The 17,997-nt window shown below is 38.3% G+C and overlaps 2 protein-coding genes across 2 annotated transcripts in view; both read right to left on the reverse strand.

Annotated features, from left to right (window-relative positions):
• si:ch211-200p22.4 (phosphatidylinositol-binding clathrin assembly protein) overlaps positions 1 to 17,997 on the reverse strand; it is a 104,410-nt gene that overhangs the window by 84,779 nt on the left and 1,634 nt on the right. The window lies entirely within an intron of this gene.
• On the reverse strand, positions 9,633 to 14,686 carry zgc:162171 (uncharacterized protein LOC565931 homolog). The gene is made up of 4 exons (XM_034857238.1): positions 14,593 to 14,686; positions 13,436 to 13,566; positions 11,775 to 11,918; positions 9,633 to 10,274 (listed from the first exon to the last, which is right to left on the reverse strand). Exons 1-4 carry the CDS (start codon positions 14,669 to 14,671, stop codon positions 10,056 to 10,058), a joined length of 573 nt encoding a protein of 190 aa, XP_034713129.1. The 5' UTR covers positions 14,672 to 14,686; the 3' UTR covers positions 9,633 to 10,055.

The raw sequence follows: 17,997 nt of genomic DNA on the forward strand, positions 1-17,997 counted from the left end.
TCCATGATTAAAATGTATGTAGTGCAGGACTCAGACCCCGCATAATGACCCTTGTGTAAAGTTATTCTGAATGAACTAGAGATGCTAGATTACAACTAGAGTGAGCCTATCCAACATACAGCTGGAAATAGTGCTAGAGTTATTTTCTCTCTTTGAAAAAGTAAACAGAGATCAGGTCCAAAGAAAAGCTGAACTTAAGTTAAACCAAACCTTCAACCCTGCATTACAAACAATGCAATGAAAGGGCAATATAAGAATTATTTCTTTATTTTGGACCACTGAGCCAAAACTAGCTACTGTAGAAAGTCCTTACTTGTCTGACAATGACAGAGGTTTTCCTCAGACTTATGTCAAGTAGAACTTGACAGACTTCCGATCAGTCTAAAGCAATATATCGTTGAAATCTGTATAAATCAACAGAAGCTGTCAACACACAGAGCTGCAAAACGTTCACTCATTCATGTCCAGCTCCACAGCGTTCAGAATGGCCTTTGACAACATGATGTATGCATGTCCTGTGTGTGTGAGAGGCCGTTGATGTGTGTACCCATATGTAATTCCAGGCTTAAATATTAAATGGCGCCTTCTGCCTTCTCAGGATTCTTCAGATCACTAATTCATTCATCTAGCTTTATAGAGATATGGAGCTGTTGAATTATGAGACTGATCAAATTTAATTGGATCCGTTAAGATGCAAACTTGATAGCCTTCGTCTTGCAGGGACGCTTCGTCCATTATTCAGGCAGACTGTGAGCTGATTCACCTTTTATCTAAAATGTTATTTTCCTATTTATTCAAAGACAGACACAGAGGGTCAGATAGAGGAATGTTATTAAAAAAAAGAACTATAACAAGGCCGGCAGAATAGATATACCACAGTGTGTGTGTGTGTGTGTGTGTCTCACACAGATAAAGAAAAGAAGTATGGCCTCGCAATTATGCAATGTTCTTGTGTATTTTCACATCAACTGGATACTCCAGTTACAATTCTTCAATGTATTCTTAGAGGTAGCCTTCATAGTAACAACCCCACAGTGAATTAAGACCACTCTGCAGTCCCCCTCTGCAGTACACAGCGTTTTAGCATCTTTTAGCTCATTGTTTTTGGTTTTACAGCTCTTAACTTTAGGCTACTGTTTTGCTCTCACCAACATTGTATTCCAGCAGCAACAAGAAGCTGTTTTCTTTCAGCAAAATTAGCGACTAGGCGGTGAACAATGTGAAGCCTTTAGCAGCTAAAGAACACCACATTCTTCTCAGGAGCGGGTGGAGACCAAAACAGAAGCAAAAGCAGAGACATAAACTCCAATTGATTCTGCTGTGTAATTAGGCAATTGCTTAGTAACATTACATAAGGTGATCATTTGTCAGTGTTCATGTTTACAGCTTGTTGTAATGCCCCCAAGTGGGCCAAAAAGAAATACAAGGTTAGCCTACTGCTTTAGTTTAAGAGTACACATTTATTTAGCCTGATAATTATTCTGAACGGCCATTTGCCCTTGCCTTATTAGTCTGACATCTCTGTCATGTTATGTTTTATTTTTGAGTTTAAAATAGTTTCTTTATTAATTCATAATGACCTACCCTGCTGACAACGTCATTTTAAGCCGAAGTGGAAGCTGCTTTTAAAAAAACAAAATGCATTTATGAGCTGTTTTTCTGTTGGTCGACTTATTTTAACCTGTGCAGCTTTATTGATAACATCCATGTTTGTTACCCGCTGTTTCTCAGCTGTCAGAAAGATAACATCCCAATCCGTAATCTCACTAACAAAGCGTTTATTTGGTCAGTTATTTTTTCAGTCTGAGAAAGCCATTAACTCCAACTAAACCACATTAAGGATAAGCAGCAATTCAGAGGTCAGCATCCACGCTAGAAGTACTTATTCTAACATCTGCAAATGACACCTTTTGTGAATTTAAAATTCTGTCAACAAAGGGCTGGCAGCAGCCGATGCAGATGTATTTGAGGACCCAGAGGTAGATGCAGCCAGACAGGACCACGGTCAGACCCAGCAGCAGGAGGCTGATGAAAAACTGAGGATTTAGACTAAACAGCATGATGAGGGAGGTATTGTCACTGGATTTCTGTGCTAGAAAAAGAAGCAGGAGAGAAGAGGTAGTAAAAATAAAGGCACCGCTGACATGAGGTGAAGCAGAGGGAAGCATGGTCGGGGAAGAAGGGGAGCATGGGGTGGTGCAAAAACACGCCTACACTCTAGTTTCTTATTTCCTATTTCATCCTACAAAATATTCTGAAATGAAACTGCTGACTTTAAATGCATCTGCTTCTGGAAATGTATATTTCCACACATTCTGGCAGTTAAAAAACAATATCTAAAACATTAAATGTATTTTCACATTTATCCTCACAAATATGGACATGGTCCTGGTTCAAACGTGTTTTTTGGTGTTGATTAACGTTTAATACAAGTACAGAATGATTTGTTAAATCAATCATATTGTATTTCTAGACCACTTTTCATTAAAAAATCAATCCCAACGTGCTACAGCAGTTCAGCAATCAAAAGTATTCAACACAATCTAAAATGTGTCTGACAAAAAGGCCCTTTATCTTTGATTCTGGGGCACTGACACAACATCTGTAATTTCCCACTGATGCTGCAGAAAGTTGAATAGCTTCTAATATCCAGCTCCTTTGTAGAGGCAGGCAAATAATTGTGGTTTGCCTATCTTGCCACATGGCTGCAGAAATGTGAAAAATACAAACAAGAAAATTGAATGAAGAGTGCAATAATCATTATAAAGTGTCATTTTAAATTAAAGGTTGATATTAGATTGGACACAATAAAAAATATTTTATTTCCCGTTTTAGGCTCTGAGAACGGCAATGTCGGCCAGTCTGTTTAGTAGTTTTTTCCTGAATGAAATATCCAAACTACCATTGCATGGATTGTTGGGAAAATAGGTACAAACATTCATGATGCCAAGAGCATGAATACTTGTGTCTTTGATGGTTCTTTGATTTTTCATCTACCATCAGGTCGAACATTTTGTTTGTCCAATATGTTGGTTTACGGTCCAAATGGCGGCAGCACATCTGGCCTTCAACCAGCCAAAGACAGCTCCTGTCACTCCACTTTTCACCAACCTTAACTCAGGTTTACTGTATGATTAAAAAACTGTTTGGATCCAAACAACAGGAGAGAAGACAAAAGGCCTATTATGTAAAACACTTATCACAGTTTAATTCCTGGTAAGGATCTACTTTTTGTTTTATGGCAGGAAAGATTGGTTTATTTTGTCTTAATTTTTTGTTGAGTTCTAAATTTAGTGTTTTTAATATATGCACCTATTGTGGAGTTGTTGTTTTATATTTTCTATTGTGTGTTCTGTTGTTGTGTTTTATGTATTTTAAGGGCCATCTGGACGGGAATTGCAAATCAGCTTATAGGCTATAAATGTTGTCATGTGAGGCATTTCTTTATGCTACATACTTGTCGCTATACAAATAAACATTAAATAAATAAATTTGTATTTTTGAGTTTTTCCTTATTGTAATGGAACTATGAATAAAAATAAAGTTAGTAAAGAAATGGTATGTTCAAAATTAATGATGGTGATGCAATAATATATTTAAAATATTTTTGGATAAAAAACGCAAAGTCAATAATTATCAATCATAATAACCCGAGTACTTCTAAAAAGGCTTTTAATAAACTGCCTGATGGGTAGTCTTGCGTTGTCAGACCTTCTTCCACAGCACTGTGAAGGAGGGTCTGGCTAGTCCACACAGCATTCTGGGATGGTAGAAAACGTGCTCTGGTTTATTGGCATTTCTTTAAAACAATCACAATTGTCTTGGGCAACGCTAAGCACTCAACGGTGCCCCGGTGGCTCAGCAAAATAGACTGATGAAGGAACTTGTTTTGACATGTACGTTCAAAAGTTGTTTTAGTCGTGCAAAAGAAAACTCCGATAGGACAGATAGGACAGATAGTCTAGCTAGCGGCCTGGATTTACCCATCAGGGCTCTGAGGAGCAGTTAAACATAGTCCTCAGAAATCCACAGGAGATTAGAATGTCAACACCGAGTAGGTAAGTAAGTGGAAGAACAGACATCCGGACGAGAAGAGTAACATCCGGCAGAATTTCCGGCAGCACCGGAACATCATCATGGATAAGCCTGGTTCACAGAACAAACTCACCTCTGCTAAAGTGTAGAATCAGCAGCAGGTTTATGGGGATCCTAACAGCAGTGGCCATCTTCATGGTGGAGTAGATTCACTGGAGGACGGGAAATATCTCACAACAATAGAAATGTAGTAAAGAAGGAGAACCACCTAACAATACAAAACTTCACCCAAGTCATTTGAATAAACAAGTCAATAACATGACAGTAAAAATGGAACCACCACAAGGTTTGATTTGTAATTTCAAATTTCAAAACCACTTCTTCATTATTTTAAGCGTTGTTAAACATCCGTTACAAACTACAGACCACATATTTGAACACAGCCTAATTCAGTGTAAACACAGCGTGTGTCATATACTGAACTAACCTGTACACAAACCATAAACACATAAGAGACACAACAAAGAGATGGAACTCAGGCTTACTGTGATATGGAAATGTGGACAAGAACAGCAACATGTTTAAAATGTATATAGAGGTGTGAGGAAAAGACACAGCCTTTTAAAATGCAAATTCACAATAAAAACAATAATCTTTTGGTGATACAAGGATGTTTGTTAAGAACATTATCCTTATAAATCAAGAGTGTGTAGTTCAAATGTAAAAACCAGGGAAGCAAAACTAAACTTCAACACACAGGACTAAAATATGTATGAATTACTCTCCAAATGGTTAGGTTTTTATGCTAGAAACAAGGTCGTATCTGAATAATAAATGAAGTAAACACAAGAGTAAATAAGTCTAGATTTTCTTCTATGGTGCTGACTTGAAACTACAAACCAAACACTTCAAACAGGATGTGATTCTAACTAAGCCATGTGGAAAGTAAAAGAGAAACTTAAAATAATAAACAAAATATCAGATAGATTTGTGAGAAGACAATGGACACAGGCAATATATTTTGGTGAATAGGATAAAAACGAAAACAGACTTCTTAGTCCCAACTAACAGAACAGAAATGTGAGATATCCTTCCTTGCTGCTGTCAGTCCTCTCAGACGCAACAGGTTTCTTTACAAAAACAAGAAACGCACCAATAGTTCATTTGTAAATCAAAATAAATCAAATCAGTGGGGAGATTTTGCATCCAGCATCTGCACAGGTTGACAACTACCTTGCAACTACCTTGCCAATGCAAACAGCTGAGAGCAGACCTAAGGACGACCCCCCCCCAGAGAGAGAGAAAGGAGAAGATTCTACATTCCAAAAATAGAAGCCATTGGAGCCACAACAAAGGCTTCTAATAGGTTTCACTCCTACATCTGCATGAGTGTAGTGAAGAAGAGCAATTACAGAAAAAGAGGGATGTAGAAAATGAATGCAACATCAAGACTACTTCAAAACATCTAAAACATGAAAGATTGAACGTGTACACGCTCTACAAACCCCTATTTCAGCAGCAGATCCTTGTATTTCCACTTGTGGCTCCCTCTAGTGGTTCAGACGCAACAGAGGGCCCTTGAAAAGATGTCCTCCTCGTCCATGTGCTCAGGATTTCAGACAAGTGGAAGGAGGAGACAACAGGACACTTTGTACTTGTGCATGTAATGAGATGTAGCAACAATGTAAAGTAACATCTGCACAACAAAGGCAATGCACATTACAGTATTTGCATTCCTATTAAGGGACTGTGTAAAAATGATTGGGGTGGGAACGTGATTTTGTTGTTGTAGAGTAGAACCTTATTAGTGTTTTCTTTGGACACTCTCCTTGTCTTAAATTTATACGGAAAAACACCCTCCCCTATCTCAAAATAACATGACATACTGAATTGTAACAATGTACAAACCACTTTTCCATTGATAACAAAGCGCACAAAACATTTCAGACGGTGTATCTAATTCAAACCTTAATGGAACTATAATCATCACATTTCTTTGAAAGAAAAGCGTAAACATTAAAACTCATGAATGTTGTTCTCACACCAGGGAATTTAGAAGTGCCTTAATGGAGCGGAAACAAAAGCATACACATTGCTTTGTGTGCTACATACACACTTTGTTGCTATGCAGTTTGAAACGGTTAAGTAGAATTGTTTAGCAGTATGCTATGCCACGCTCAGCCCATTTCCAGTTCTGGAAAGCGGAAGTAAATGCTTTGCATTGTGGGACACTGTAATTATACCGCAGATTTTGCGTCACTGCACACAACATGTGCACTTGAGTTCTCGCGAGAGCACAATTTGAATTTAGTTACTTGAGTTAATCTGGCATCGAGTAATGCTGCTCATTAACTATACCCTTGTAGCTGAGCTGCACCAATCACATCAGTGTATCTGATGTGGTGGGGCCACACGGGAGTTTAACAGATGACGACAGTTTAATCTACCAGTTAGCTTTGCTGTTAGCTGAGCACATAGGGCTCTGGATACGTCGCCCGGTGCGTTGTTATGATTGGTTGTAGTGTCATCCAATTGTTGCAGGAAGATTTTTTAAATGCACACTTGGTACCACCCCTAGAAATGGGCGACTTTCATTTCTCAATGGCAGACACTGTAGGCATACTGTAGTGGTGTTTTGAGCACAATGCTAACATGCTCATTTTCACCACAACCATCTTAATGTGTTCAAATGCTAACATTTGCTAATTCTAAGTAAACATAAAGTTCAGTAGATAAGGCTAATGGTAATGTCTATATAAACCAAAGTAATGGACCAAAAATGGAAATGTTGAGGATGTGATGATGGCAGGAAATGGAAAGTGAAGAGATCACCCAAGTTATTACAATTCAGCCTGAGGGAAACATGAGTGTCTACACCAAATCCAAATTGCGCTATCCAATAGTTGTCGAGACCAATGTTAGCATGGCTAAAAATACTAAAAATATCAGTAGGATTTAATAGAGAATATGTGGAAGAATATTTAATAACCCTGCAATTTCTCTGTTTGTTGGAATTTACATTTCTGTGTGCTGATAAAGATGCCATTAAAGTTACCCTGTCTTTCAGGAAGGAGATGAAAGGGTCAATATAAAAAGATAGTTTTGCAATATATTGTAAAATAATTGCACACCCCAGGAGGGCCATCTTGTCACTGTCAGTGCAGCCTTTAAGTACTATAATGAGATGTCTGTGGGGATACTTTGCCATCTGTGTTTTCATCACAAACTTAAGTAATTTCTTTCTCCCAACTTTCATTACTTTCCTGCAAAGCACTTACAGCACACGTAAAGGGACAATTTTCAGAGGTTGGACTGTGAATACATGCTGCTATGAATTAGGTAAAAATAAACACTTTTCCCTGATAAAGTGGGTGTAATGCATATTCTGGCACAGTGAATGGAAATATATTCACATGCGGGCGCAAAATTATAGTGCATTAAATCAGGCAGAACAGCAAGTTTAGAATCACACTGAACCTACATACACAGAAACACTTTTGACAATCTCATATATAATTAGGGTTAGTTTTTAAGCTTTTATCCACAGAGCAATACTGAAGTAAGAGCTGGCAAATACATTCAGAGAGCAGAGATGGGGAGCTAAAAAAGTAATGAAGCTGATTGAATGATTCACATTCTACCTGTTGTTACTGTTTTTTAGACATTGATTGAGACATTTGACATTTAATTGAAGCGATCGAAAAATGACAGAATGAGATAATTATATTTCCCTTGAAAACTGTGTTCCAGCGAAAACTAAATAAAGATTGTCCGTCTCAATACTCAGAATAGATTATCTGAAAATCAAATCATGCATGTGAAAGAATGCAAAACAAAAACAGACAAAGCAACAAAACTAGAAATGGCTGCTAACATCGCCATTTTAAAAGGTACTCTGTGGAGTGTTCTTGCGGACGAATACAATTGTTTGCAGGACACCCAAGACATTGTGAAAACCATTGATGGCTGACAGACAATGCAATTCATTTTTCATAAAACACAAATCCAACGCAATGTTTACATCAACAATTCTGCTGCGTTTCATTGGCATATTGCTATGCTTCTTTAATCCTGAGGACGAAAGACACAACGGCGCGTCCAAATACCTACTCAAAAAGCAATATATCAAATTTTCATTTCAGACATTTATTTTCTTTTTTAATCATAATATATTAAGAATTTTGATAAACTAATTTCAAGCACCAAAACAATTAGTACTACACATCATAAGCTTGTTTTCAAAAGAGAATTAAGGACTTATCACAAGTGTTTCAGCCTTAGGGCCAAATTATCGCTTGACACATGGCTCTAGAAAAACATTCACGTCACCATACGGAAAGCAGAGTTTGTTCTGAAAATGTTGATATAAAACACATGGGGAACAGTATGCAATGTACTTTAAAAAGCTAAATTTAAGAAGATTTGTGAAAATGCCCTTAGACCTCAGAGGGTTAAACTAACACTGGAATAGCACGGCTTGCATGAGCAACACATTTTAAAGGGCCCATGGCATGAAAATTTCACTTCATGAGGTTTTTTAACATTTATATGCATTCGCTCAAGCCCCCCTTTCAATTGATCTCATATAAAATATCACTACATCTAGAATCACTAAAGCAGCTGCTTACAGTGGTGCTCATTAGTTTATGAACCCATGCTAAAGCCGCAGTATCAAATTCCCGCCTGTACAACCACCCTTCTCTATACCCAGAGATTGGCATGGGGTACTTTCCATAGGACACCATGCATCCCGATAAAGTTCACTTTATTTGGAATAAAATAGCCCTCTATCATCACATACCCCCATTACTGGAGAGTGGCATGGTGGTATTTTAGTTAGCCTAATGGCTGGTTTGATTTGCATTGAGAGATGATTTTATGGAAAGTGCCTCGCCAATCTCTATGTTTGGTGAAGAGTATGTGAGGATGTGGGGATATTTTAATTCCAAAGGCCAAGGGAACTTTATCAGGATGGATAGTATCTTGGATCCATGAAATAACTGGCCTTTAAAAATACAAATCTGCCTACCTCTATGGGAATTTACCACAGGGGGTGTGTATACTTTTGTGTAAGCCTCCGGGATTTTAAGGAAGAACATTTATTAATACATTATTTATGCACAATTAAAATTGGTGTCCTTTCGAGGTTGTTTTTTCCCTCATTTTTTAATTTAGGCATTAAGATCAATTATGAAAAAGTAATTTTTTAAAATTCTTCTTTTAGTCAACTTTAACATGGGTTCATAAACTTATGAGCACCACTGTAAATAGCATTCTGAGAGACAGACAGAGAAAGACAAAAAATTAGACATATCATTAAAATATCATAAAAACAGTTGTGGATAGAAAAGGATTTCTTGGCTTTTTTAAATTTAAACATATGCTGTTTTTCTTGCTTTCAAAGCCCAATGATAAAAGCATGTCTTTTGCACAACAACAGCAACAAAGCGCAAAAAAGACCTTTGTAATGTTCTTACAAGAAATGGAAAAGACGTGTGAGAGATTAATGTGAACTTATAAAATACACAAATAAAATGGTTATATAAGGAATTGACTTTCAACATGTTACTAAACAGAATGTTCTGTTGCCGTGCACATTTCAGTATTACTTTTCTTTCGAGAGATTTTCTCCAGCCCAGTCTAATGATGGGCAGATCTGGAATCTTACCCCTTATGACCTCATTAGGGGTAAAATAAGAGATCGGCCCATCTGAGCTTTCATTTTCTGAAATGCAGAGCAGGACACCCAGGGCTCAGTTTACACCTATTGCCATTTCTAACAACTGGGGGACCATAGGCAGGTTGGGAGAACTCATATTAATGTTTAAAAACATCATGAAGTGAAATTTTCATCCCATGGGACCTTTAAACTGTTTCCTCTAACATTTCTGAAGAAATGCCTTTGTGTAGATAACACGGAGGCAGGAAGGGGAGGTATCTTTAAGTTACAACATTTTAAGCCTTTAACAAAGTAATCTCTTTCCAGTCTGCTGGGTTAGACGTGTCCACCCCTCCCTGCTTCAGTCGGTTTCTCTGTCTCTGGATTTAAGCGAGGGGCACCCTGAACACCCACTGTGTCCCTTCTCCTTTGTGTTGTGGTCGAAGTGAGGAAGAACCAGAACGCTGCCTTCCGGTTCGCTTCTCCCGGCGGTGGTGGCGTCACGCAAGGCTCTCTCATCCTCCATAGTCATGATGCTCTTCACCAAGCATGTGATGGCTGCATCAATGTTGGTGTTGTCCTGAAGGGAGAGGACAACGGTGAAGGGTTAGAAAACTATGATGTACTGAGCAAGCTGGATTTAAAAATACTAAAAAGCCTAAACAATGGGAAATGTTTTAAACTCTTCTTTTTTCTTCCATTTTGGGTTAGAAAACATCAAAACTGTGCAGCGACATTTCCAAAAGTTCAGTACTGTGTTCCGCGTCCACAATAAAATGCACAGCCAAACGTTCAAAGATTTCTGGAGACAGTTTAAAGCGACACTAAAGCACTTTTCCCGCTTTGGTCCCCTTACAGATCGAAACAGAATTGTCCATTACCGCTTTCGTAATGTCTCATTCGAACTACAGGTCCACTACCCAATGTGGCAAGTTTGCATAATGTAATGTAATGGACAATTCCACTTCCAACCTGTAGGGGGACCAAAGCGGGAAAAAAAGAAAAGCTCTGTTTCTGGTGATAAAAATGACAACTAGACATAAGCTGTTTGTTTACAGGTTGCAGATCTGTATCACTGTTTTATTTACCCGATAATCGATAAAGTGTGAATTGATAAAGTGTGCTACTTTGGCTCGGCTTGAGCTCTGTGTCTGTCGCACAGCTTCGGTTTCACCACTGAGTATGACTTTCTTGAGTTTCTTGAGCTCTGAGGCTCCCTCGGCTCTGGAGCCTCAGAGCTCAAGGATCCTTCAATTCAAAGGAAATTGTTGCCATTATGAACTATAATAATAAACTATGATCCACCTTTTAGGTTTTACCTTCTACTTCTTGCTGTTCTTTAATCATTGCAACCTGCTGATGTGCTGTCTGCTATTACTTGTTGCTCATAGGGTCTTTGTTGTTGCCGTAGGAACAGTACATTTCTCACTTATCTCTTTTTTTTCTCGACACCATGAATTGCCATTTGGGGACAATAAAGATTTTTTGAATTGAATTAACTTGAATTGAATTGAGGAAAGAAGATTAAAAAGGACACATGGAAGCAGAGAAAAGAAACCAAGGCTAAAATGTTCTTCATTGTGCCCTGTAAAAAGATTCTAACATGCATCTTTATTAAAAAATAATTGAATAAGTTTATAAATATAATTAATTAAATAAAACAGATGCAGCACAAGAAGTTGCTTGTCCACAAAACCTTTTTTACTTCTCTTCTAGGTTCTCGGTTAAAAAAATATGCAGTTTAGTGTTGCTAATTTTAGCTTCAGCAGATAAACGTATTACTGCACGGTGGAAGAAAAAGCTTGCTGTTGGTGACTGACTGTAGCAGACAAAAAAAAATGTTGTTGTTTAATTTTTACATAAACTGTTGACTAGTGCAGTTTTAAAAGCAGAGGAACATGCACTGACAGATTCAAAGAGTTGAAAAATAAGGGAGAGAAGAAATAAGTGGTGTAAAAATAGCAAGAGAAAAGAAGTGTGGTGGAGTGTGTGACACAGCCAATACACTGACACAATATGCAGGTTAAAACAATATTTGCAAGATATAAAGACACAAACACAGAAAACAATCACATCTTACCTTGGCAGACGTTTCGTACCAGCCGATGAATCCGTACTCTTTGGAGAAGTTCTCCAGTTTGGGCAACTTGGGGCACAACCTCCGCTGGTCACACTTGTTGCCCAATAGAACGGCTGGAACTGGTGTCCCGTTGCTAAGGGCAACCTAATGGAAGTGACAGTCACTCTCTTACTTAAATATATTACCCATCAAGAAATGGACAATAAATCGACTGTACTTACAAAGCAACTTTTAGTCTTAACGACTACTCAAAGTGCTTTTACACACAGGAAGCATTCACCATTCACACACATTCATACACTGGTGACCGAGGCTGCCGTACCACCCCCTGCTCCTCAGATAAACGTTCCCACTCAGTTACACAACGATGACGCAGCATCGGTAGGTAAAGGTAAAGGTACTTTATTGTCACATACACACACATGTAGCGAAATTCCTTCTCTGCATTTAACCCATCCCTCGAGGGAGTAGTGGGCGGCCATTTACAGCCCGGGGACCAACTCCAGATCTGAGCCGGTGCCTTGATCAGGGCACTGACTGGAGAACCTAGTACATGTTTTTGATGGTGGGGAAAATCCAGAACATTAAACTCCACACAGAAAGGCCCGGAACGTCCTGGACTCAAAACCCAGAACCTTCTTAGTGTGAGGCCACAGTGCTAACCAAAGGGCCACCATGCTGGCTTTTTCATTTTTTTTTTAAGGTAAGCAGCAACTCAGGGTTAAGTGTCTTGCCCAAGGACACTTCAACATGGAATTACAGGGCCAGGGATCAAACTGCCAACCTTCAGATTGACTGGCGACTGCTCTACTCCCGGAGCCCCGGCGCCCCCCAGTGAGGTGGTAAAAAGAAAGTGGTTGCAAAGTAAGTGGTACAAAGTAATTCAGTACATTTACTCAAACTTGTACTTGCATATTTCCATTTTTATGATACTTTACTACAATTTTTTTTTAACAAAACGTCATGAGTGGTATTAGAAACCAAGGTATCAGAAAACTTCTTTAAACTTTGTTGGTCATTTGAAGGCAGCTTCCTGGAGATGAACAAGTTGAAAAATGAAAGATGAAAAGCACCTGAATGCACCATCAGTATTGGTCTCTGTGAGTCTGGACTATTTCACATTGTTGCCTATTTTAATGTTTGGTCTCCTGCTTCATTCGTGGTCTGTGGTGTCCTGCTTACATTTTTATGTTCATGTTTATTTCTAAAGTACACATTTATTTACATAGTGTGTGTCTTCTGCTGTATGTTCTATAGCTACTGCAAGCTAAGGGGAAGTGACTTTTACACCTTTTAACATCACTCAGTCTTTTACCATTTGAAATAGAGGTTGCATAAGAAAAACACAACTGTAGAAAATACTGTGAGTAAAAATGATCCAACACAGGCTCACGTTACTCTGTTCCAGTGTAGCCAACAGTAAAGCGAGCTCATTCTCACGCTGTCTGTCAAGGTTATAAAAAGACTTCCTGGGTAATGCGGCGAGTCATGACTGAAGCAGAAGTAGACCAGACAAGAGGAGGGTAGATGCAAGACAACTTAATAAGATCCTTCACAAAGTTTCTTTCTACCTCATTCCCTGCCTCTCCCCTTCACTTCATTTCCTCCTAGCTTCCTTCATCCCTTTAATCCTCCAACTCCTCTCATACAATCGTATTTACCTTTGAGTCCAGGTCTCCTTTCCACTTGAGGACGGCCTGAAATGTGGACAGTCTGGTCATGTCGAAGACGACTAGGGCTCCTACTGCCTCTCTGTAGTACACACGGGTCATGTTGCCATAGCGTTCCTGCCCTTTTAAAGAAGAAGAAGATTACACGATTAATACTGTTTCCACAATGTGTGTTGTTTTTGTGTAGGGTTTTCAAAAAACACAAATTTCAGAAAGTCATTAGTTTGTACCAGTTTGTAAAACTTTACAAGATACCTACTTTTCTCAGCTCTAAGATAAACTTGATTACAGACCATCCTAAAATACAGAAAAAAGGAGACTTCTTCTAAATTCAAAGTGAGATGATTAAGAGTTTTATATATGAAATTGTGCGTTGTTGTAATTCTTTAAGACACAGCTCTTTATCTCTCATCTAATTACTTCATTATCTAAAGATAATTTAGTGCAACTTACTTTAATTATTGGTTAATTTGCTGCATTTGAGACCTCTGTCTGGCAAAACAAATCACTTAAACTATCGTTCATTTATTGTTTTGATTATGAAAACAATAAATTACATTTTCTGTCAATTGACCGATTAAAATAAAATGGTGTTAAACCATGTATGTGCATGCAGAAAGATGCATCAGTAACACTTTACTTGAGGTTTTTTACATAAGAGTGACATGACACTGTCATGAACACTTGACACTCACATGACAACGTCATGACGCATGAACCCTAACCTTAACCCTAACCTTAACAATAACCATAACTTGTCATGACAAAACTGAATGACCCTTACTAAAAAAGCGTTATGTCATAACCGTTTATAACTTGTTTATGATGTTTTGTGACACGTTCATGACAGCGTCATGTCACTGTTATGTAGAAAACCTCACGTAAAGTGTAACCAATGCATCTTTTGCTGCACACAAGTAGCCTACATGTGTGATCACTTGTGTGTGTAACTGAATGTATGAATAAGTCTTTATCCTGGACGCTAACTTCCTCCACATGATCCTGATATAGTTGTGAATCAGCAAGTGAGCATCTGATACACACACTGCACAAAAAACAGCGGATACAAAAAACACCCTCTGCCTTACAGGCCAAAACAATGAACACACACATCCAGCAGTCTCCAGCAGAAGTTATCTTTCACTCACCAAGAGAAAGCGTAAGACTCTTTCTTAACACTATCGGGTCAGTGATAATAGTCACAGCGTCTGTCCAAAAGTGATACATTTTTTGATTTTGAGGCTCCATAACCCTCCTACAGACATTAGCTTAGCCCGAAAACCTGAAATCCATCAAAATAACACTTCATAAAAGTTGTTTTTTTAATGTCAAAATCTTAAACTTCTTGCATCAAAACCTTTGCTTTATCAGCCAATGGTCAGTATAAAATATGTGAGGTCAGTTTCTACATCTTTCTAGCATCAGCACTGCAACATGTGTCTGTATCACTCGTGGATGCATTACAAGAACGGTATCGCTTTTTCACAAGTTTTGCTAGCTTCCTGTTTGATGGTGGTCATGATGTTATCAACCTGGAGGTTAACTAACTTTACTCAGGGCTCGACTGCTCGGTTTCCAATGGATGTTTTGCTTTTAGCTTCGGTTTTGGGTTTGACACACACACACACACACACACAAAATTAGCTTGTAAAGAGTAAAAAATGACATTTCAGCTAAGAGACTAGTTTTGGGAAATCCACTTATTTGCGTTCTTGCTGAGAGTTAAAGAAATCAGAAATCCTGGAAAGCGATCAGTTAGGCGAGGTTGTGTGTCTGACCCATGTGTGTATTATAAGAACTGGATCCAGCGTTGAAGGCGGAGCCCAGTTAATTCCTTTGAGGGTTTCTCAGTGGCGCATGAAGCCTTCATGGAGCCAACACCACGAGGATGGGTACTGCTTCCTCACTGTGCGGCCCACAGAGCAGGCGCACTAGAGACTTCCGCAGGCCGAGCTGGCTGCTTCTGGTTCAGCTCTCAGCTAACTTGAATGGGGATTAAATGATTCATTCATCTGGCTCTTCTAGACATTCCAAATGTTATCAGACAATATGGATAAAATTCTGATGGTGAAACAAGTCATTTCACAAGGTTTGTGAAGCTTGAAAAAATGTATCTACCTATTTACAGATGTCTCTTTTGCTATGTAAGTCTGTTGGAAAACGTCATTTTGGGCTAGAGGGCATCACGTGGTGGACACAGAAGTTGGAATACTGCTGTTTGGTCACTACGTTGAATTTGTTTCAAAGCCCGGCACACTTCACGGGGCGTTATTTGTCCCTGCTTCCACTCTTTATGCTAAGTGTCCTGTAGCTTACTGTACAAACATGAAAACAGTATCAACATTCTCATCCAACTATCGGCAAGAAAATGAAGTGTATCTCTTTTAAATATCTTCACTGTAAATCTTCAAGCTTCAAAATTATCTTTTGTTGTAATTTTCCTGTAATTGAGTGTGTGTGTTACAGTTAAAATTGTGTATAATTGTGGAGATTACCTTATTGAACAAAACATATGAATATGCAAGCTGTGCTTTATGGGTTTACAAACTAATTTTTTTTCATAGGAAATTTACACCTTTAGCAATGAGTGAAGCTAACTTCCAACAAGCGGATGAAGATGGATGGATGGATGGATGGATGGATGAAGCTAACTTCCACATTGGTAAAAAAAATGTTCTAACTTGACTTCCATTGACGTTTTTGTGTTGATGGTATAAAAATATACTTAACTCATTTTAAAAGAACATTGCAACTGTTACGATGCAAAAAACCTTGCCACTGTTGTAAGGGTCAGCTAATGAACAAGTAAGCCGAGTCGTCACTTCATTCAGATACACAACCACTCAGTGAAACAAAACAATGCAATTATCACTTTAGACCCAGAATACCAGCCTCCCATGCAGTGACTCCAGCATCAGGTCAGTTACTGGTCTAAAGTCCGTCAGCTGGACGTCTTCATTTAAATGAAGTCTCTTATCAGCGATCGCATCATTCAACTCCCGTACGCTCACTGGCAGTTTTGCTTATTTGAATAATTGCATGTGTTTGTTTCTTGCTACTTTTGAGTGGCATCTTCATGGTTGGATGCGCTTCTTGTACGTTGCTTTGGATAAAAGAATATGCTTAATGAATGTAATGTAATGTAAAGTGTGTGACAGCTGAGAGACAAAGAAAGAGAACGTTGACTTACATGCAATTAGGGAGAGATGATGCGTTTTATAAGCAGAATACAACGAGCTTTAGTTTTACCCAGTCTGGTAGGCAACGGAATATACTGGAGGGTAAACTCAACATTTCACCAGCAGAAACAGAAGTTAACCACATTTTCTAGGCGGACACTTCTCATATCATGCACCATCATCGTTGGATGAAGTCAGCAAAATGCAGCCAGTGTGTGAGAAAATCCACATTACTGTAATGTGTGTTTGCTTCTTGATAACATTTGTCCAATGTTGTACTCGTTTAACTGCAGGTGACAAGTAGAAGTTTAGTCAAGTGTCAATTTCCCAATTAGCTAAAGATCAGATAAAAATGTTGAAAATGCATGTATTTCATTTGAAGTAATTACATAATATCTCTAATTACATTAATAGAACATCAACCTATTAGATCTTAAAAGTGCCATTAATTTGCTGTGTTAAAGCCCTAACACAAAATACAATATATTTTAAATTAGGCTTACTACATAGATTCATACTGATTTCCCTTGTGCTAACTTTTGATATGTATGTCATGAAAACATAGAATATGTACGAATCTGACAAAATACTCAAACTGTGCAAGTTTATCAACATTATGGCAAAACATGTATGATCATCTTGAAATATGAAAGCCTTTGATATCACTTTTAAACACCTGAACCTATAAAAGAGGAATCCATTGACAAAAACTAACCAGCTACTTTTCTGATGATTGATTAATCATTTTCAAACAAGAAGAGAGAGTAAAGAGAGAAAAGTAAGATGCCATTCTTTAGTTCCAGCCTCTTAAATGCGAGGATGTACTGCCTTTCTTTGTCACATATCATTATAAACTGACTGTCTATGAGTTTTTAAGACATTTTAAAGATGACACCTTCATCTCTGGGAAGTTGTGACAGCATTTCTTCCACATTTATTTTGCTTCTGCAGGTGCCCTGCTACGTCCTGCTGTGCCTTGTAATGCCGCACAGTGCCCTGCTATGCCATGAACTACTACAAAGCACTGCTACAAACTACTATTATTTGTGACTGTTATTGCCACTCTTCATTCTAACCCCAACCGGTCTTCAGACACGGCCTACCAAGAGCCTGGGTCTGTCCCAGGTTTCTTCCCTAAAGGAAGTTTTTCCTCGCCACTGTCGCTCTGTTGCTTGTTCTGGAGGAAACTACTAGAACTGTTGGGTCCTTGTAAGTTCTGGAGTGTGTTCTAGACCTACTTTATCTCTGAAGTGTCTTGAGATAACTCTTGTTATGAATTGTTACTATAAATAAAATTGAACTGAAGTGAATTGAATTGATATTTTATAGACCAAATGATTAATAATCGGTTAATCAAAAACAAAACTAATCGTG

Source organism: Etheostoma cragini, chromosome 19 (assembly GCF_013103735.1).
Source record: "Etheostoma cragini isolate CJK2018 chromosome 19, CSU_Ecrag_1.0, whole genome shotgun sequence".
NCBI lineage: Eukaryota > Metazoa > Chordata > Actinopteri > Perciformes > Percidae > Etheostoma > Etheostoma cragini.